The sequence below is a fragment of the Epinephelus moara genome, chromosome 2 (genome assembly GCF_006386435.1).
Source record: "Epinephelus moara isolate mb chromosome 2, YSFRI_EMoa_1.0, whole genome shotgun sequence".
Lineage (NCBI taxonomy): Eukaryota > Metazoa > Chordata > Actinopteri > Perciformes > Serranidae > Epinephelus > Epinephelus moara.
Window position 1 is genome coordinate 40,864,084 of NC_065507.1, and position 23,462 is coordinate 40,887,545.

The 23,462-nt window shown below is 43.8% G+C and overlaps 1 protein-coding gene across 2 annotated transcripts in view; it reads left to right on the forward strand.

The window, feature by feature from the left end:
- pipox (pipecolic acid oxidase) overlaps positions 1-23,462 on the forward strand; it is a 78,427-nt gene that overhangs the window by 49,832 nt on the left and 5,133 nt on the right. For both annotated transcript variants that reach the window (XM_050056318.1, XM_050056309.1), the window contains one exon: positions 4,167-4,242. In XM_050056318.1, the coding sequence (XP_049912275.1) occupies positions 4,167-4,242 (76 nt within the window). The remainder of the gene's footprint in view (positions 1-4,166; positions 4,243-23,462) is intronic.

Below are 23,462 nucleotides of genomic sequence, written 5' to 3' on the forward strand. Positions count from 1 at the left end.
TGCGTTCTCAGAGCGCAGTGTTCTGGTGGGATAATATGGCACTATGAGCTCACTAAGATATGATGGAGCTTGACCATTTAGAGCTTTATAAGTTAAGAGTAGGATTTTAAATTCAATTCTGGATATTGTTGCTTTGTCAGTGTACTCTCACGTCTACATATTATGAGCTGAGTATCCTGCATCTGCATTGGTGCCTGACACTAAAATCACTGACAAAATGGCGGTATCTGAGGTCTTCGGAATGAGAATGGGCTGTTCTATAGTTAGATACAGAAATTAATGATTTTTTTAAATTTCAGACTGGTTTCAAGTTACTCTTTATATTGCTGAAAAATATTAATCATGATATGTTTTATAGTAATACATCTTTAATTTCAGTAACATCAACTAACTATTTTAAACAGCTTAAGTATGTAAGTATGAAGAACACTATGAAACACAAAATAAGCTTCTGGCTGTTGGTGACTGATAAGAATGATATCAGTGGATAACGGTTTTTGGTACACTACTTTAAAAAGAACCACCAAAACTCTGATGTTTTTTCCAAACCTCCAGGGAGCCTTTTAATTTCAGTCGCTGCTCTTATGCAACCTGGTCTGCAGAATTTTTTTTGGCATTTTGTGTTTCTGCAGATAGCAGAATAGGTAGCAGATACACTGAATGCATTACAACAATGCTGTGGTTATATTTAGGCACAAAAACAGACAAAAGATCATATTTTGGCTTAAAATAGCCAGTTTTTGTGGCTAAAAAGCTGCTGGAAATGGAGTGATGCCTCTTTAAAAAACAACTGATTTTGTTGTTTATTGGTCTTAAACAGTGGTCTGCAACATGACAGGCGTCTCACCCAAGTGTCACACCATCCACCATCCCCTCCACTTTCCAATGACAAAAGCCCCTTTTACACTGCCTGTTCAGGGCAGTAATATTGCACCGTTATGCTGCCTCGCTGTTCTGTATAAAGGGTACGATCCCGGAATAGAGGGACAGAGTTATCTTGTAGTGTTGCACAGTCTACTGGTACCAACGGTAGACCGCAGTACTAAAACACCACGGTAGGCCTACATATGATACCATAATGTTGGAGTACTGTAGTACCACGGTACCTCACGGTACCACTACTGTGGGATAAGTTCAAAGTCCAATCACAGGAGGGTGAGTGTCCATGTGCTGTCCAATAACAATATATACAAATTTATACTGTGGCCCTGTAATATTTGTACATGCTGAAAAGTTTACATGCTAGTCTGTTTCTCTCTTGCGCCTTATTTTGTTTTGCAAAATTTCAACGTATTTTCATAGAACAGTTTGTATGATATCCTACGAAAAATGCATGCACAACAGCTCATGAGATATCCCATGAATTTGCGCCCCACTAATGACGTTACATCCCTAATGTCCAGTACCGTGATAAACGTAAAGTTGCAGAGGTTAGGTTTAGGAAAAGAAACATGGTGAGGATGTACCATGTACACGGTTCCAAACAAGCAACTCCAGCGGAAAGTCCTTGGCAAAAGTCAGTTTTTTTGTGACCCATCCACCACCCCAACCTGCCTCCTTACAAGCACACGGGACTGCTTCCTGGTAACTGCCATCATCCTTTCAAAATATGTGGGATTTACAAATTTGGATGCACTGCTTTCCACAGGACAGCATATGAAAAATCTGTGAGAACAGCCTGAAAAGTTCCACATGTAGTGGGCAGATTGCCATCACATTAATTCAGCTGGCCACCAACATCTTTCGACTTTGATATTTGATCGAATTTAGGTTGTGACACCAGGTGACCAATATTCAATGTCAGGACAATGTCTAATGCCAACGTCAATTTAACATAAAGTACTAAAGACAGATGACATCTTACAATTCAATTCAATTTGATTCAATTTTTTTTATAAAGCCCAGTATCACAAAACACAGTCTGCCTCAGAGAGCTTAACAGCATACAATATTGCTTTGTCTTTACAGCAAATAGGGAAAAACTCCCCCCCCCAAAAAAAATCCTTTAATGGGGAAAAAAACATTACAAACGTCTTATATCAACACAACCCAACATCTTACTGACATCATTTTGACATCCAGAGACCTTTAATCCTGTTTTCTATACACTGTATGTGTTGTTCTTAAAGCAGCCAGTAACAGGTCTGTATCATCAATTGCAGAGTTTTCAGTTTATTATTGGGCAGTTAAACTGTTAATATACTGTGTGTAATGCGGCCTGTATTTAATTTACTGCTGAATGGCACTCTCCAGTGTCATTCTTAGGTGTTTGTGTGTGTGTGTGTGTGTGTGTGTGTGTGTGTGTGTGTGTGTGTGTGTGTGTGTGTGTGTTGCAGGGGTGGGGGGTTGTGCAGCTGCTCTGCCCTCCAGCAACACAGCAAGCTGCTTGTACCACGATCACATAGTGAAGCTGTAGGAAAACATAATTTCTATGACCTTGTCCAATGCCCCTGAAAATCCTGACAGTCACGCTCGTTTCTCACTTAACAGCCAGTGTTTTGTTCTATTACCAGTGATTCTTAAAGGAGGACAGAGAGTTAAATTACATGTGTCTCTGCAGCAGTGGTACAATGTTGACTTACGTCAGATGTCATTATGTATTCTACGATGGACCCTTTCATCCAGTTAAACACATTTTCCACAAAGACTTAAATAGGAATGGAGATGGAGTATGTTTGTCCTTGTCAAATGGTTCTCCGGATAATCTGCAATGGCTCAGTTCAACATTCATGTCACTATATTGTGGAATGAGGAGGCAGGAGAAAGAAGGCTGCAGCACTCTTGACTGAATGTGCACAAAGCGCTTCACTTTCATCTGACAACAGTCAGAATCTGTGAGATCCCAACTCAGCTCTGTGGTTCCAGACCTCAGCAGTTCATACTTTTCAAACCAACAGGTTTGCAACCATGGTTTAAAAACTGACAGCTTGATCAGAGCAGCGTATTTTCATAGAACGGTTCATATGATACCCTGTAAAAAAACGCATGCACAATAGTGCGTATGATATCCTATGAATTAGCACCCCACGAGTTATGTTATGTCCGTAATGTACAGTTACACAATTACCGTTAAGTTACAGAGGTTAGGTTTAGGTAAGTAAAGTTACTGAGGTTAGGTTTAGGAAAAGAAACATGGTGGGGATGAACCTTAAAATGACTAAAAATTCACAGTTCCAACACATGCGACTCCCGGGGAAAGTCCCATTGTGACCTATCCTCAAGCCCAACCTGCCTCTTTACAAGACTGATCAGGACTGCTTCCTTGTTCACTCCTGTCAATTCATTGGTCACATGATCACAGCCTTTCAAAAATCATGGCTTATGTATGAATTTGGATGCATTACTTTTCATAGGAAAATATATGAACAGTTTGTGAGAACAGCCTGATCAGAGTGATCAGTGCCCGCGGGGATGCCGTCCTGGAGATCCCTCAGGTCCGGAGGACTGGGAGGCTCTGCACCATGTGTGGAATCCACCCTAGTCTATCTGGGTCGGGGTGGTCTCTGTGGCGGCATTCCCTGTGGCCGTAGGCTGTGACACCTCTCAGTGTGGATGAGCTCCCTATAGGTTGTCCTTTCCTCACCTGGTTCCTCAGTGCCCAGCCATGTTATTGACTATATTGACTGTGTGTGTGTGTGTGTGTGTGTGTGTGTGTGTGTGTGGGGGGGGGGGGTTCATTATGTATGTATGTTTTTATTCTGTGAAGCACTTTGTGCTGCATTTTTAATGTATGAAAAGTGCTATACAAATAAAGTTTAAGTAAATCAAATAGTAAAGGATGCTTCCTTGGTAGGACAGATCTTTCCACGTTGGACCCTGCAGAGGCTAGGCAAGACTTCTTCCTAGTATTCAGTGAACACACATTGACAAAGGCTGGCTATTTCAGCAAATCGTACATGAAAAATTGTGGGTACTTCATGCCCGCTGAGGATACACACATTCATCTGTGGAAATTTTCTAAAGGTAGGACTCAGTCCTCGGTAGAATTTGAAGGATCCTTGACAGTGGAACAGGCCTTTGGCAGGATTCGATGACGTAGCTCCCTTGAAATTCAGCTGTTTAAGGATCCTTCTTTGACTTTGAGAAGCGTCAAGTTTCTTATAATCTGGACCCTTTCAGTTTTATGTGGAACTTTGCTTGCTTTTTGTGTTCTGTTTTGTTTACAGCTAACGCCTGACCGTCATTTCGTGCTGGACTGCCACCCCACCTACAGCAACATTGTGTTTGGAGCAGGATTCTCAGGTACGTCACAATACAACACAAATCATCTCAAACCAAATGATAGAAAATTTATGGAAAGGATAATCTATGACAAGCCATGTGAGTGTTAGGGTTGATTATACCACTTTTCACACATTACTGCTGTTTATACACATTTTGAGGAGGCAGACATGTCAAACTTATCTTTGTCAGCACTGAATTTAAGGTTCCTATTAGTAGAAGCTGTAGCCTAGTAACAGCTGAACCCAGCAGCCTTCCAGCTGTGAGAATTTATTTAGAACAATTATGAAGACGCTGCATCAGAGCTGTACAGTTATATAAGCCAGACTAACAGTCTCCAGCCGTGCTAAAAGCTCTGTGAGGCTGTACTCAGGCATAGTGTTGCTTTGTGCTTAATGCTAACATGCTGACTATGCCATGTTAACATACTGAGGTTATGTTTACGATGTTCACCTATATAGTTTAGCCCTTTAAAAACAGACATTCCGTGTATGACTGTGGGAAATTATTGTTTGCATGATCCCGTTAAAACCAATCTAAAATAAGAACCACAATAGCCAGAGCATTTCTTCTTTTGCAGCAGAAAGCTTCTGTCTTCCTCATCATCAAATCATGACCTTATATTACATTATATTACCTTATGTGCCATGCAAACGGTATTTCCCCAGAATTTCCCCCAGGAATTTCCACGCAATAACTGCAAGCAATCATTGTTTCCATATTCGTGCACATATATCTAAATAAAAACCACAATAGCAAGAGAATTCATTGTGTTTGCAACAGAAAGCTAAAGCTTCTGTCTTCTGTGTCATCATGTACGCTCATAATGACATGCGGCATGTTATCAGTCCTGCCAACCTGTACGCATTTTGCGTACCAGGCACGCATTTTGACATCAAAGTACGCTGGTATGATTTGATGAAAGAATAAAAATAAGAATAACTTTATCCAGAGCTACCAGACTTTGCTGCTACAAGTTGAAGCGCATGTTTTAGAAGTACGCATATCGCTCAATCTCGCATTTCGCCAGTTTCAGTCTATTAGTCTATGTTGTCACTCTCAAGTTGATGCCCGGTGAGCGTAGGTGCGTAGGCGGAACGAAAAGATTTCGACCAATCAGAGTGCTGCATAATAGAGTTAGCTTCTATCTCAGCAGTTAGCTTCTGTCTGTAAACCGTTAGCTACAGTCTCTCAGCAGTTAGCTTCTGTCTGTTAGCAGTTAGCTCCTATTAGCTCCTCACCGTCAGCTTAGATCGGAGTTACCGTGTGTTCAGTCTGGTAAACGGTATCAGGCTGATAGCTGGCGCCTCTCCATTAAGACATAGATTGAAGCCATGGGTGAAATGAGGTGATTCTAAATCCACTGCAACACTGTTGTCTGACTGTTCTGACAATAAAAGCGTTGGCTGTTTGAAGTCAGTGTTTCTCCTATATGCAACTTGCTGGAATATGACCACCGCTGCTGATTTTTTTTTTTTTTTTTTTTTTTTTTCTCGTCTTAGCTCTTCAGAAACTACTGTTATATTATTTGGCGCTACGGACGCTTCATATCCAGGCCTATAGAACAGGTCTATATCTTGTCCTTTTATTAAACAAACTAAATAGCCTTGTGTTATTTATCTTATTTACATGACGGTATGTCATTTCTGTCTCTACATGGTCGTGCGTTTACAAAACAGTTTCGCCCTGATGCCTGCACGTACACACAGACACACATGCGCGCGCGCACACACACACACACACACACACACACACAGACACGTGCGCGCACACACACAAGTGAGCACACTAGAGCGCGGCTCGGGCCGCATTTTCCTGACCGAACCCGACCCAAGTCCGAGACAGTTATAACCGAGCCTGGCCCGAACCAGCAGCACGGCACTAATGGAGCGGAGCCTGTGTTGCGTTCAGGCGTTGTCACATAAATAACATATTCCAGCACTCGAATAGGCCATAGCACAACACAGCAGCCTGTCAAGTGGGCCGAACCCAAGCGAAACTTTTGATTTGTTATCCGACCCGACACATAACTCATAACCTTTCTTCAAGGTTGGCAGGTCTGTGTTATGTGTGGTGCAAACCACCCAAAATTGTACTGTGGCACCAGAGGAATGAATAATGAATCTGTCAAAGCACCTGTGCATTCTGTTCATAAAAATGAGCATATCTCAGCAACTAAATTATGTACATAGTTCAAATAACTTAAGGAGTGTTTGTTCGTCTTTTTGATCATCTGTCATCTTGAACATCTGTCACTGCCGTTCATCCTCTAGGTACCATGAATGTTTTTATAGCAATCCATCTAATAGCTGTAGAGATATTTTAGTCTCACACAAAGTGGTAGGCTCATAAGCATCATATAAATGAGAGAAACACAGCGATTTCTGTGTTCAGATCTGCTCATGGACTATTGACACATGTACTGCATATCCAACCTATCTTTACAATCATGTAATAAAAGTAAAATGCCACGTCTTCAAAGAAACAACAACAAAAACAGCATCTGTGTTTTCAAGCCAGTGGAGTCAACTAGAAATAATCGGTGTCGAAATGAAAATGTCAACAGCTCAACAAGTCAAAGAGCAGAAAGTAGTGTATCTGGCACCTTGTACACCAGATGTGTGCTGATGAGTGCCAGCACAAAAACAGCAGCAGCAGCAGCCAAATGAATCAGCATCACTTGTTCCCTCCTCACCCAGGAGGAGCACAGAGCCAAGTGGCCCAGCGCTCAGTGAGCAGCACACAGAAAAGTGTGTGATGAGCTGTGGATGTGTGTGTGTGTGTGTGTGTGTGTGTGTGTGTGTGTGGAGCCCAGTCATATAAGGCTCCAGAGGTACATGTTCATGACCACTGTGGTCAGAGAACAAGGTCACACTCCAAGAAGGATTTATTGGACAGGAAAATGTTTGAGAGAGAACCAGACCTTTGTTTGAACCAGGCTTGAATCAAAGAGAGGCCAACTGGGGGAGGTTGTGGCTCATTAAGTATTTGAATTTGAGAGTTGGTGGTTCGAATCCTGGCCCCTGCAGTCTTCAGTTTGAAGTGTGCTTTGGCATGATACTGAACCCCAAATGGCTGTGAGTGCATGTGAATGTTTATCTGATGACCAGGTGGCTGATGGAGAGGGTTGCCTGAAGTGTAAAGCTGTTTAAGTGGTTGGGAAGACCAGAAAAGTGTAACAGGTGAGCCTAGGACCCAAGAGCAGCATCGATGACTGGCAGGACAGTTTATAATAGACTTCAATGCACCGCTTCGATAAATACAAAGTGAGCAAACTGATGAAACAACTGGGAGAGTCAATGTTTAGGTTTGGAGCCTTCTGAGAAGTGGGTTCAGCCCAGGGCTCTTGGCATGGAATGAGTAACATTGCATGTTATAGTGGTCATGCCAGTTATTTTTGAGATGTAGACATTGCATACCACTGTTCTCTTCTTACTAGTGAATTACTACTAATAACTACTACTACTAAATATAAATGTAAAGCACTGGCAGCAGACCTGATTATAGAAAACAAGTGTCACACACTCAATCTTGTTGATCTTGAGGAGGGCCTGGGGGCCGAAATGTCATTATCAAAATTGGGGAAATGCATATGGGGCCAGACTGTGCGACTCTACTTAATACTGTCATTGACAACATAATACAACCCCCCAAAAAGTTGGGACATTGTGTAAAATGTAAATAAAAACAGAATGCACTCGTACTCATACTCGTACTCGTACTCGTCGTCCTCCGCTTATCCGGGTCCGGGTCACAGGGGCAGCAGCCTCAGCAAAGAAGCCCAGACAGTCCTCTCCCCAGCCACTTCCGTCAGCTCTTCCGCGGGAACCCCGAGATGTTCCCAGGCCAGCCTGGTGATGTAATCCCTCCAGCATGTCCTGGTGCGGCCCCGAGGTCTCCTCCCGGTTGGACATGCCCAAAACACCTCCCAAGGGAGGCGTCCGGAAGGTATCCTTACCAGATGCCCATACCACCTCAACGGGCTCCTCTCGATGTGGAGAAGCAGCGGCTCTACTCTGAGTCTCTCCCAGATGTCCGAGCTCCTCACCCTATCCCTAAGGCTGAGCCCAGCCACCCTGCGGAAGAAACTCATTTGGGCCGCTTGTACTCGCGATCTCGTTCTTTCGGTCACTACTCAGAGCTCATGACCATAGGTGAGAGGTTGGAACGTAGATCGACCGGTAAATGAAGAGCTTCGCTTTTTGGCTAAGCTCCCTTTTCACCACAACGGACCGGTTAAGTGCCTGCATCACTGCTGACGCTGCCCCAATCCGCCTGTCAATCTCCCGCTCCTTCCTACCCTCACTCGTGAACAAGATCCCGAGATACTTAAACTCCTCCACCTGAGGAAGGACCTCCCCCCCGACCTGGAGTGGGCAATCCACCCTTTTCCGGCTGAGGACCATGGCCTCAGACTTGGAGGTGCTGATTCTCATCCCAGCCGCTTCACACTCGGCTGCGAACCGTCCCAGCGAGAGCTGGAGGTCACTGTTCGATGGAGCTAGGAGGACCACGTCATCCGTAAAAAGCAGGGACGAGATCCTTTCGTCACCGAACCTGACACCCTCCACCACTCGGCTGCGCCTAGAAATTCTGTTCATGAAAGTTATGAACAGAACCGGTGACAAAGGGCAGCCCTGGCGGAGTCCAACCCTCACCGGGAACAGGTCCGACTTACTGCCGGCCACGCAAACAGACTCACGCTCCTTCGGTACAGGGACTGGATGGCCCTTAGCAAGGGGCCACCAACCCCATACTCCCAGAGCACCCCCCACAGGATGCCCCTGGGGACACGGTCGTAAGCCTTCTCCAAATCCACAAAACACATGTGGACTGGTTGGGCAAACTCCCATGCCCCCTTCAGCACCCTGGCGAGGGTAAAGAGCTGGTCCACGGTTCCGCTTCCGGGATGAAACCACATTGCTCCTCCTCAATCTGAGGTTCAACTATCGACCGGACCCTCTTCTCCAGCACCCTGGAGTAGACCTTACCGGGTAGGCTGAGGAGTGTGATCCCCCTGTAGTTGGAACACACTCTCTGGTCCCCTTTCTTGAAAATAGGGACCACCACCCCGGTCTGCCACTCCAGAGGCACTGCCCCCGATGTCCACGCAATGTTGCAGAGGGGTGTCAGCCAGGACAGGCCTACAACATCCAGAGCCTTGTGATATCCAGGGCGAATCTCATCCACCCCCGGGGCTCCGCCGCCTCGGAGTTGCTTCACTACCTCAGCGACTTCTGCCCCAGAAATTGGGCGACCCGCCCCCGAGACCCCCGGCTCTGTTTCCTCACTGGAATACGTGTTGGTGGGATTGAGGAGCTCCTCATAGTATACCTTCCACTGCCCGACAATGTCCCCAGTTGACGTCAGCAGCTCCCCGCCCCCACTGTAAACAGTGTGAGCAAGTTGCTGCCATCCCCCCCGAGGCGCCGGACGGTTTGCCAGAACCTCTTTGGAGCCGATCGATAGTCTTCTTCCATGGCCCCACTGAACTCCTCCCACGCCCGAGTTTTTGCCTTGCGGCCACAGCTCGCAACTGCCGCCTCAACAATGGCAGAGCGGAACAAGGCCCATTCGGAGTCAATGTCCCCCTCTGCCCTCGGGATGCGGTCGAAGCTCTTCCGGCGGTGGGAGTTGAAGATCATCTGATCACCGATGGACATCCTTATGTTTGAACATGGTGTTAGTTATGGCCAAACTGTGACCCGCACAAAAGTCCAATAACTGAACACCACTCTGGTTCAGATCGGGCAGGCCGTTCCTCCCAATCATGCCCCTCCAGGTCCTGCTGTCATTGCCCACGTGAGCGTTGAAGTCCCCCAGCAGAACAATGGAGTCCCCGGTCGGGGCAATGTCCAGCACCTGTCCCAGGGGCTCCAAAAAGGGTGGGTATTCTGAACTGTTGTTCGGTGCATAAGCGCAGACAACAGTCAGGACCTGTTCCCCGACCCGAACGCGCAGGGAAGCAACCCTTTCGTCTAGAGGGGTGAACCCCAACGTACAGGCAGAGAGTCTGGGGGCTATCAGAAAGCCCACCCCGGCCCTCCACCTCTCACCCGGGGCAACTCCAGCAAAGGAGAGAGTCCAACCCCTCTCAAGGACTTGGGTTCCAGAGCCAGAACCATGTGTCGAGGTGAGGCCGACTATATCTAGCCGGTAGGGCTCAACCTCTTCCACAAGCTCCGGCTCCTTCCCTGCCAGAGAGGTGACATTCCATGTCCCAAGAGCCAACTTCTGCCCCCGCCTTGGTCTGCTGCCCAATCCACATAGCACCGATCCCTTCTGGATCCCTCTGCAGGTGGTGGGCCTGCAGGGGGACGAGCCCATGTAGCCGGTTCGGGCTGGGCCCGGCCAGACCCCATGGGCGAAGGCCCAGCCACCAGGCCTGGCTCCAGGGCGGGGCCCCGGTAACCCTCCAGGCCGGGTACACGTGTCCTTGCTTTTGTCCATCATGAAGGGTCTTTTGAACCGTTCTTCGTCTGACCCTTTGCCCAGAACCAATCTGCTATGGGAAACCCTACCAGGGGCAAAATGCCCCCGACAGCATAGCTCCTAGGGTCATTAGGGCCTCCTAGGGTCATTAGGGCACTCAAACTCCTCCACCACGATAAGGTGACGGTTCTCGGAGGAGAAAAAAAAAAACAGAATGCAATGATTTGTAAATCCTTTTTGACTTATATTCAAATGAGTACAGCCCAAAGACAAGATATTTGATGTTCAAACTGATAAACTTAATTGTTTTTTGTAACATATACACTTATTCAGAATTTAATGCCTGCAACATGTTACAAAAAAGTTGGGACAGTAGCAACAAAAGACTGGGGAAGTTGTTGGATGCTTTAAAAAAAACCCTGTTGGAACATTCCACAGGTAAACAGGTTAACTGGTAACAAATGACAGTATCATTAATAGGTATGAAAGGGGCATCTTAAAAAGGCTCAGGTGTTCACAAGCAAGGATGGTCACGTTTTAAAAAAAACTGTGTGGGCAAACAGTCCAACAGTTTGAGAACAACTATTCTCAACGCACGTTTGCAAAGAATTTAGGGATTTCACCATCAACAATCTATAATATCATCAACTGATTCAGAGAATTCAGAGAATTCTCTGCATTTCAGGGACAAGACTGAAAACCAACACTGAATGGCTGTGACCTTTGACCCCTCAGAGGGCACTGTATTAAAAACTGACTTGATTGTATGAAGGATAGTATGACATGGACTTGGGAACACTTTGTAAAACCATTGTCAGTGAACACAGTTTGTTGCTTCATATACCAATGCAAGTCTCAACTTGCATTGGTATATGAAGCAAACCATGCAGAGTCAAATCCATATATCAACAACATCCAGAAGCGCTGCAGACTTCTGTGGGCCTGAGCTCATCTGAGAAGGACCGACACAAAGAGGAAAAGTGTGCTGTGGTCTGATGAGTCCATATTTCAAATTGTTTTTGGAAATCATGGACGTTCATGACATTGTGACACAAGAGGATCATCCAGGACCATCCAGACAGTTACCAGCTCAAAGTTCAAAAGCCAGCATCTGTGATGGTATGGGGGTGTGTTTGTGCCCATGGCATCATGGGTAACTTCACATCTGTGAAGGCACTATGAATGCTGAAAGGTACATACAGATTTTGGAGCAACATCCAGACAACATCTTTTTCAGGGACATCCCTGCTTATTCTAGGAAGACAATGAGACACATTCTGCACGTTTCAACAGTGTGGCTTCAAAGAAAAAGAGTTTAGGCACTGGCCTGCCTGCAGTCCAGACTTGTCTCCCATTGAACATGTTGCATATTATAATGCACAAAATGCAGTAATGGAGACCATGGACTGTTAAGCAACTGAAGTCGTATATCAGGCAAGAATGGGAAAGAATTTCACTCTCAAAACTTTAACAATTAGTGTCCTGAGGTCCTATACACTTATTGAGTGTTGTTAGAACACTCAATAACATAAAAACACTTGAACATTAAATATCTTGCTTTGGACTGTATTCAATTGAATAGCACATTATTGCATTCTGTTTTTATTTACATTTCATACAGCATCCCAACTTTTTTGGAATTGGGATTGTACTTCAAAATACTTCATTCAAATTTTATTGTATCTGGACTAGCCCCCCTACATGATAGCTGCCACATCCTAATAGGTTGCCAGGCTCAAGCACATTGCACTGGAAACCAACCAACCATATTTCAAAAACAAAACTTAACTTTTCAGTATCTAGAAATTGCAAATATTTAACTGAACAATGTCATGTCTTATCAAGTCATCTGTCTCAAGTCTATGTCCAGTCTCAAATCATAAATACCAAGTCAAAGTCAAGTTAAGTCTTTTATCAGTGTTAGTCAAGCAAGTCTGAAGTCCTCAAATTTCCATCTCAAGTGGGACTTGTTTGTGTACAACGTAACCATGACAACACATAGAGCTGACCATAAACATGTGTCTCAAACTGTGGTTAAAATCCATATTGAGAAGCATATTTCAAATTCACTGTATACAAAGTATGCTCCTTAAGCCTGAATAATTCCAGCATATCCCACATCTTAATTGGAAAATGTTTCAGTCAGAAAAAGGCCTAATACGAATATCCACGCAGAATATGCTATATACATTACCCATGACCAAGCAGCTACCTCCACGGCTGAAAAATTGGGCAACATTAAGTCCCAAAAACTGCAGTTCGTAAAATGGCCACTTCAGGCTGAGAGTGCTGGAGTACAACAACAGAGTCACGGGCAAAGACTGTAAAAATAATGGACATAGCTACCATTACTTTACCCAATGGTATGTGGACTCACGTTTTGAAGCCTGGAGTTCGGCATTTCGGCCATCGCCATCTTGGTTTTTTGGAGCCAGTAGCGGCTGGCACTGTTGTTATGGTGCTATGCTAAACCTGGCTCGTAAAACGTCATCAACCAAGGCTAGCAAGCCTGTAATTTACTGCCTCTCAGGATGTGTTGCATTAGACGTGGGACATGTGCCTGGACTTCCCTGGATGAGTGCAGCCTTCCCTATCTCGGGGGTGTGTGTGGTTGATTCACCGCCAGGCCACTGCTCTTGCTCCTCATGACCAGCTCACTTGGACCGGAGGATTCCAGCTTGCTCTTCTTTGTGGTTGTTCAGAGTAAATGTTTATTCACATGGATAATTTGTGGTGTCAAATGCTTTCTTAGTCTCTTTTGTCTTCAGAATGTCTTGCCTCCGGCATCTCCCTCATGGTGTGCCCGTTCAGCTCAATGGCCTCTCCAGCTCTCCCTGCAGGTGTGGCTTATTTTGCCTAATGAGTCATTACGACCAACCCCCAAGTGTGATGTCAGTGCTGACCCTGCCTCCTACTACCCACCTTTACCACACTGACAAGACATTCATTACAATACCAATAAAGCTGTCATAACACTGTGGAGGAGCGAGGGATGGATCTGAGTGAGAAGCCAAAGACACTATCAGCAGACAGCCTGTCACTCAGAGCTACACGGCCTTAATTATGCACAACTTTAAGTCTTAATAAATTGTAAACCGATGAGTCATCAATCAATCAATCAAACTTTATTTATATAGCACTTTTCATACAAACAGAATGCAACACAAAGTGCTTTACACAATAAAAACAATAAACCCCCCACCACCCACCACCACACACATAAACACACACACACACACACACACACACACACATGCTCGCACACAGACACACGTGCATAAATTCAGAGACTGTAATGGTAAGGACTAAACAATAACAGACTATTTCACAGCACTCATAAAAACAGTAACTGAGGAAATGCTCATAAGTGGATAAAAAAAAACTCAGAATAAAATAAAATAAAAATACAACAGATAAATAAAATTAAATAAATAAATACACAATAATCATAAATACAAAATTTAAAAAATAACATAAAATGAAAAAATAATAATAAAATAAGATAAAATAAAATAAAAAATAAAAACTGACTGCGGCCAGTCATATAAAATTCACCACCTGACCCTGTACAGTTGTCATGAATGTTGAAATTAGCTATAGACATCAAAACTGTGTTTTGTACCAGGCTGTTAAGCATGTTTATTTCTGCTGTCGGACATTTAAACATGTGAGTGTTTGGGGATTGACTGGCTTCTGGAGCCAGACACAAGTGGACATACAAAGAATTGTAATTTTTGACACTTCTGTAGTGGCTTAATTTTTCAGCCTCGGAGGTTGCAGCTTGTTTTTTGTTTATAGGTTTTCAACACAGTAAATATCTGTATATGGATTGTAAGAGGAGAGTGTCAGTGTTCCAGGACCATATTGATAGGAAATTCTGAGCCATTGTAATATTAAAAAATATATACCTCGATGACACAGACTTTTCAGGAGATGAGCACCTTGCCCAGTATGGGGACACTGGGGCACCTTTCTGGAGCCAGACCAGGGGAGAGAGCTTGCCAGCGACCGTCTGGTGCCTGGGCCTTAGGCCATGGGGCCCAGTCAGGCTCAGCCTGAACAGATAACACTGAGCCATCGCCCTGTGGGCCCACCACCCGCAGCGACAGAAATCGGGGTTCGGGTGCATTGTGTGCCAGGCGGCAGGTAGGGGTGGGCCCCTGGAGTGCTGATCCCTGGCATCGTGGACTGGCTTTGGGAACTTGGAATGTCACTTCTCTGGTAGGGAAGGAGCCGGAGCCAAGTGCGAAGCAGTTGGGATGAGAGTCAACACCTCTAAGTCTGAGGCCATGGTTCTCTGCCAGAAACCAGTGGATTGCCCTCTCCGGGTTTGGGGAGAGTTACTCCCTCAAGCAAGGAGGTTCAAGTATCTCAGGGCCTTGTTCACAAGTGAGGGTAGAATGGAGCGTGAGATGGATCGGCAGTTCGGTGCAGCTTCTGCAGTGATGCAGGCGCTGTGCCAGTTCATCTTGGTGAAGAGAGAGCTGAGCCGGAAGGCAAAGCTTTTGATTTACTGGTCCATCTACATGCCGACCCTCACCTATGGTCATGAGCTCTGGGGTAGTGACCGAAAGAATGAGATTGCAGATACAAGTGGTGGAAATGAGTTTCCTCCGTGGGGTGGCTGGGCTCAGCCTTAGAGATAGGGTGAGAAGCTCAGATATCCGGAGGGAGCTCAGAGTAGAGCCACTGCTCCTTCGCGTCGAAAGGGGTCAGTTGAAGTGGTTCGGGCATCTGACCAGGATGCCTCCTGAGGGCCTCCTGCTGAAGGTGTCCCGGGCACATCCCACCGGTAGGAGGCCCTGGGGTAGACCCAGAACACGCTGGAGGGATTACATATCTCGTCTGGCCTGGGAACGCCTTGGGGTCCCCCAGGAGGAGCTGGAAAGCGTTGCTGGGAAGAGGGATGTCTGGGGTGCTTTGCTCGGCCTGCTGCCCCTGCGACCCAGCACTGAATAAGCAGATGAAAATGGACGGATGGATGGATATTGATAGTGCAACTTGAAAAAAAGTTTGATGGATTTTGTCTTTTCTATTATCATTCTATGTATTACTTCTATCTGGGGTATAATCAAGTCTTGGAACAACAGTTGGCATGATTTTAGGGATGTTTCAGTGGAGTTTTTTTCCTATATTTATTTACATGTATCATTAAAAAAGGCTATTAGTGGCTCCTGTTTGCAGTGTACCCATAAATGTACTGACTACCACTTGATTATTTTCATATTGAACAAACTTCTCAGGCAAGTGCTGTAGTTATAAGAACCTTTTTCTATTGTTTCTGGGCATATTTATGGACATGCATTTGCAATGGATTGGTTAGAGGATAATGATATTCTCAGAAATTTTCAGATTCTGTGCAATTCACTCTAAAGCTGTGCAGTTCATTTAAGCATGATTCACATATGACTTTGCGTTCCAATTTGACAGAGTTATGCCTCAGAGAAGGAGTCCAGTTTTTGACAAAAAATATGGCAATCGGGGCGCCGGTGGCTTAGTGGATAGAGCTGGCGCCCCATGTACAAGGCCGTTGCCGCAGCGGCCTGGGTTCGACTCCAGCCCGTGGCCCCTTGCTGCATGCCTCTCTCTCTCCCCCCTTCACGCTTAGTTGTCCTATCAATTAAAGGCAGAAATGCCCCAAAAAATATCTTTAAAAAAAAGTGGCACTTAATGTTTTTCAAAAGTAAACCTCCATGTGTCAAAGCCACTGTTGTTTTAACACTAGAACTGCCACGACGGTCTGACAGACCATTTGGGTTTTTATAATGCAAATAACTCTGTTTAGATAAAACCTACAAGCTTCTCTTCCTATGACTTTTCCTAAAAATATGTCTTGTATGTTTTCTGAAGCCTATGAGTTACAACAATGAAACACACTAGACTTCTGAGCAGTTATACCTCCGACCGCGGAAATTATACATTTTGATACATACAGGTAGGCTATACCAGTGCTTAATTTGAGCCGGAACGTACTGGAACGCATACCAGGATCTTTTCAGAAAAGGCCCTGGTGCATTCCGGAACTAATCTGCATGGGTCTAGAACTTTTCACATCTAAAAACTACATACAGTATTGGCTGATGTCACTAGTGTTGCACGGTGGAGTACCGTAGTACTACGGTGCCTCACGTACCACTACTGTGGGATAAGTTCAAAGTCCAGTCGCAAGAGGGTGAGTGTCCATGCGCCGTCCAATAACGGCGCGCGCTGGCCACCTGGCACTCAATATGCTGCTGTAGTGGTTTGTTTTCCAGACATGTGAGTATCTTTGAGCAGTGAAAGTTATTATTTATTTCTTTTTACTTGTTGGCAGTGATTTGTTTTCCACAGAGCTCTACGTGCGAGCATTTTACTCGCATTTGCGACTAAGAATAGCAACCAGCAGCAGAAACGAAAGGCCAATCCTGCCGATTGTGGGTTGAACAGGGGTCACAGACAGGAATACGGCTGTCAAATAGCCTACGGTGGCTCCGCGGCGCAAGATAACGGCTTACCGGCGACAGAGAAGTCCGACTCCAGGTCCAGTAGTCTAATTTCCTCTTTCGTTGGCGTCATGACTGCCCAGTAGTACCTGGACAACCGAGCCGTGGTGGCACACAGGTATGTGGCGTATCAGAGGAGAAACGAGCTGTTCACATTTCTCTCTTTGTGGCAGTTAACGGCCCACAAACCTCACCGCACTTTAGGGACTGTTCTTTACTTATGAAGGGACTGTTCTTTACTTGTCAGGGGAGGAGGGTGGCTGGTTGATTTTTATTTATTTATTTTATTTTGATCCCCCCTATGTTAATCACTTACTGATGATGTTTTTGAAGTATGAATAAGTCAATAAGTAATTTATTCCATTGAAATATCATTGATGTATTATAGAAAAGTGATTTATCTTTTTATAAATGACAAAAGGCACATCTGCCTCATTTTTTGCAGTGGTATCATGATACTACTCAGAACCGTGATACTTTCACTGGTATCGTACCGTGGGTCCCAATTTTGGTACCGTGACAACACTAGATGTCACAACCATTCCATTCAGAGTTGTGCAGTGAGGCGGCTTGGGTGCCGCTTAAAAAAGTGTTCCCCCACTTTTGGGAGTGGGGGAACACTTTTTCCCCCACTTTTGGGAGTGGGGGAACACTGCTCTCTCAGAGGCCCAAAGTGTTCCCCTACTTCTAATTTTACAAATTAAGCACTGGGCTATACATATTGCAAAACTCTGTAAAAGGACACCAAAGCATACATTTTCGTTTCCAAATATTTATTTGAAAACGAAACCATTCATACGGTCAATAAAAAAACATTTTGTTAATAATAAAAAACAAGTGTAATCTCAACAGTGACCGTGCCAGCCGGCGGGACTGCGGCTGAACCGCTTCCAATTTTCATTCATTCATTCAATCGCGTGTTCAGTGTGTGTGTGTGTGTGTGTGTGTGTGTGTGTGTGTGTTAGTTTGTCAGAGAGGAGTATCAATTAAAAAAAAGTTTCCACTAATTCTTTTATTCTTAAGTTTTTTTTATTAAAATGCGTAATATAGCCAACAATATTATAGACCAAAGTTAATCTAATTTATTATTGTAGAATGTATTTAGCAAATCACTACTTTCAACTGGCGACACGGCGCAGTAGCAGTGCAGCAAAAGCCGACAGATAGTGTTAATTAATTGACATGAGACATTGTCAGTCCTGTAATTTTTATTTTATTTTATCATAACTAATCAGAAATTACTCAAAAATGTATTTTTTTTTGTGCTTCTGAGCACACGGGCAGCATAAACAATTAAAAAGAGCTAGGCTAACAGTGTTTTTTCCCCTTGTGGTTTTGCTCAGCTAGACCAAAAAAAGCCCTGACCTCTGTACCAACTGCACAAATATGAAACTAATATTATCCTCTCATCAAACTTTGGGTAAGATGGCAATGGGCAGCTGTTCCTTTGACAGTATTTATTTACAGTACACCAAACCGTTTCCTTTACAGTGCCACCAAAAAGGGGGATTTCTCCTTTGTAATTTGCATGTTTGGGAGGCCCCTGCTGGCCTATGGGCACCAAGCAGCCACCTAGTTCACATAATAAATAGTAACCAGTAGGGATGTCCCGATCCAGCTTTTTCACTTCCGATCCGATACCGATATTACAGCCTTGGGTTTTGGCCGATACCGATACCGAGCCGATCCAAGCACGTATTATACATATTCACTTATTTTGTTGTCAGTCATGTTAGAAAAGGTTTGATCAAGCGATATTACTCTAACAAGAACAACTACTTAATCAGGTTAGTTAGAATGATCCACAACAGTTGGTATGAGAAACTGACCTGTTTATTGTTAACAGGGTTAAATACACAAACTTTAAACTTGAACATTAACATTAAATAAAAAATATAGCTGGTTTGCTTTGGCCCCTTAATAAATAGAAAATAAATCAGCACAAGAAATCTTTAAAATGTCTAACAATGAAATTAAAATAGCAGCAAGACTCCACACACTTGTGCTTTGGCCCCCTAATAAATAAAAAATAGATTAACACCACAAAACATTGTTGGCATTTAACAAACAATGCAGCCTTTCCTTTTCAGTTATTTTAGTAGTGTTTTTGTAGTCCATCCATGGCTCCAATTTCACCAATTGTGCCCAAAACAATGCCATCAGGGCTCTTTACTTAAACAGTAAGAGTGTAAACCAAATAAAAATATCACTCTCAAAAAACCAGAGCAGAAAACAAATAGTCAGTTAACTAAATTGACCGCTACTCTTCCTACCCTTCCCTTCCTGTGTGTCTGCATGCTGGCCTGGTGGATTGATAGTAAGTGTTGGAGCGGATCACTGGAATGGACTGCTTGAACCGCAGAGCGCTGGGCTCAGAGAAAAACTGGATCGGAGTTCTGGGATCGGCATTTTTCCATGCAGTCCGATCTGATGCCGATGCACGTTTTTTGCTAATATTGGCGGACGATACCGATCCGAATATCCGAATGGGTGGTTACTAGGGATGTCCCGATCCGAATATTGGATCGGGACATCCCTAGTAACCACCCATGCCTTATTCAATAAGAGGAGAGAAATAGGTGTGGTGTCCAGTGCTTTTTAGGGCTAATTTCTGCTAGTTTTAGAAAATGTTTGAATTTTCTCCCTTTCTCTATTTTTTAAATATCCTCCCCCATCAAGCTTTCAGTGTTGATGTGAGTCATATCATGAGTACAAATGCAAGTCACTGCATTAACTGGATGTGAGAACCAGTTTAAAGCTGAATTTTTACAGTGTGTAAGAAGATATCCTCATGTGTTCACAGTGTTCAGGGCTGCAGAATTTCAACAAAGTCTAGCTGGACACACCAAACCTTCCAAGTATTCTAGGGACAGAGATCCTTAACTTTTAATGAGATGTTCTTGTCCATTGTGAAAGGTGAAAGTGCCTGTGCTTCGGGTCTACACTCATGTTCTTCTCTAATTAACATGGCGGAGGCACCCAGAAGGCCGACTCGGCTCCACCTCTTCTCTCCTACAGTTCTTTCCATTGTCTCCTGGCACTTTTCCATCTCTTCATGCAGTCCTGTCCTTTACCTAATTATATCTGTAATTAATATCCTGCTCACAGTCCTCTGCTTTCAGAGGAGCCTGCTGGGATAAAGGGACTAAAAGTGTAAAGACCCACAGTACAAAAATGTTGGTCAAATGAATAACATACTAATGACTTTGCTTTTCTTGAAGCTATCAAACCAAATGCACAAGTGCAGCATTGAGCAAAGTAAGTCCATCGTGTTCAATGGAGGATGCTGCAGCTCTGTATGTAGCCTCTGCTGTTTCTGCAAGGATATTTTCCTGTTGGGCTATGCTCTACCCCACTTGTGTATTTGGTATGAAAGATGGGTGAAAATAACGAAAACCTTTTCCACTTTTGAAAATTCAGAAAGTGTAGGGGGATAGGGTGCATGATCATGCTCAAAAATGTTAAGGCAACGAGAACATGCCAGGGCATTACTGATATTTTAAGGGATCATGCCCTGTGAATTTTGTGGCAATTTGACCAGATGTTTCCAAGATCTTGCTCTAAAAAGCCATATAATCCCGGTGAGTCTTGTCTGGTCTCCCCCTTGAAATTATTTCTCAGACTCACACGAGGAACCACAATACAATATTATCGTATATGATACAACACAAAATTATCATGATACTTTGGCCATGATACAATATTACTGCAATACTGCAATATGAGTATTAGGATGAAATATATTGCCATTTATCCAACTGCAAATTATTTCTACAAAGGAAAACTTTGTCAACATCAGTTTCACATTGTAAGATGAAGTTTTCAGTGCACATCTTACTTTAATCATGTTCATTGCAGCAAAATGTGATGCAAAGCAGTAAGAGTGACCAACACTGTCATAAAACCTGTCGGATATGCTGCATACACTTGACAAACTGAACTGTTGGCAGATGTAACGCCCTCTGTGAGGCCAGATTAAGTGCGTGATTGAAACACTTCACATGCAGGTATTCTGCTAACTGAACAACACCCATGTTATAAGCATTGTCTGTCTCGACAAGGTTTTAGTTGGCAGTGCCCCATTCTTGCACTTTGGTGTACTGCTCTAGTTTGGAGAACGTAAGACAGCAGTCGCCAGTTCTCTGTGAGATAACTGACCTTGAAGTCCAGGCGTCAGAAGTTAATGCCAACCCCTCTGCTGTACTCAAAGATTTCTCAACTTAATGCTTCACTTCTTTGTAGAGCTTGGGTACAGCTGTATTGTTTTAGCATTTAACAAAAGCCTTTGTTTTCAACAATGCTTTATGGACACAGATCTTTGCACATAAAATAGGTGATGGACTGTGTTATTTTCTTAGCTCTCTCAGAGCTGGATGGTCGTTTTGTCAAGCAAAGTGTGTCCAGCATTGGTTGATTTTTAAGCAGAGCGGGTTTAGTGTTAGCTTGGCCCCTTAAGTGGCTAATGCTATCTCCAGTTGGTGGTGTGATAGGTGAGCCCTCATGTTCATCGTATTCCCAGAGACTTTATTCTCATATGACACTGCTTGCAAATGGCATGTGTCATAGCCAAGTCCTCCTTTCCTTCTGTGTCAAAAAATCCAAAATAAGTCCAGTCGTTTGATTTAAATGCTGACGGCGCATTTCATGATTTTTTTTCCCAGTGCCTCCATCTTTGTTTTGATTAACTTTCTGCGAAATGCCACTGACTCAGACCTCTGCTGCCCTCATCAGGAAAAAAAACATCAGCACCATCTAGTGGACAGGAAAAGCAATTGATTTTTATTATTCTAGTACCAAAAGTTGTATTAAAATGTCACTGCGCAAAATATCGCGATACTATGCTGTATAGATTTTTTTCCCCACCCCTAGTAGTCAGTAATATATTATATAGTATAAGTGATATTTCTCCATGTATGTTGATTTCATAAAAGTGTAGTATTATTTTGAGATGATGCTGCTGTGGTATGCCTTTATGCCATGTTCACATCATGTGGGATGGTTGTTGTTGTCTTTCTGTACAGTGAGTTACATCCATCTGTGAGTTTGTTGTCACCTGACATTCTGCCAGTCTTGTGGGCCGCAAAGTCCTCTTCAGTCTGTTCTACGTTCAACTTCTCAGCTGGTTCATTCTCAAAGCAAAATGTAACCAGAGCACTCAGTCTCTCCTAGCCAGAATCATTGTCCATCATGATGTAATCCTTTGTAATATTGCACTCATGTACTGTTAATAAACTGCTTGGTCTGGCCCGGATGCGACCACACTCCTCAAAATCCTGACACATGCCCATTGACCCTATACATTTACAACATGTATGTTACGGTGTCTTCTATCAGGACCTCTGCCCTCCCAGAGCTGCAGACACACCAGCAGCATCTGCTTTGCTGCAGCCACTGATTTGTGCCCTTTTTGCTCCATTCTGACAGTTTATCAGGCCTTTTCATCTTTTGTTTTTACTCTGTGATGGATGTGACTTGAGGAATAGCGAAGTGCAATACTTTAGATGAAAGACAATTCAGTAAAGGTAAAGTTACTGATTTTTAAAGATACTCAACTACAAGAAATGTTGTTATAGTAACTGGAGTAAATGTAATTTGTAACTACCACCCACTGGGTAAGGCATTCATGTTTGTTAGCTTTCGTAACTAGCCATCCATCCATCAGTTTCTTCATCCCTACATCCAGTCTCTAAAATGTCTTCTCTCCAAATTTAGCACAAACATCCACTTTGAGACAAGGATGAACTGATTGGAATTTGGTGGTCAAAGGACAAGGTCACTGTGAACTCATAAGTCACATCCTCATGAAAGTGGTATCCAAAGAACACCTTGAGGGAATTTCTTCACATTTGGCTTCTTCTTGGACTCAAGGATGAACTGATTAGAATTTGGTGGTTAAAGGTCACTGTGACCTTGCATCCATCTTATTTCATCAAGGTGATATCTCAAGAAGGTGTGATGAAGGTCTTGAGTTTCCTCATATTTAGTGCAAACATCCAGTTGGATTCAAGAATGAATTGATTAGAATTTGATGGTCAAAGGTCAAGGTCATTGTGACCACACAAAACATGTTGTCACGTTGACATCATAATAATCCATATGTACACTTTTCTGGCCACTATCAACGTCATATCTCAAGAACAGAAGGAGAGACATCTGGTCAGATACTGAATTGGAGACTTCGGTGTCCACCTTTAAACTGCTGATTGTATAGATCTTCTGTGCTGTTGGGGGGAAGATGTGTGTGAAGCATCCATGTAAACTGTAACTGCAACTTGACACATTTGTGGAGCCATACAACCGCAAGGCAGTAATTCTAGTCTTTTAAAG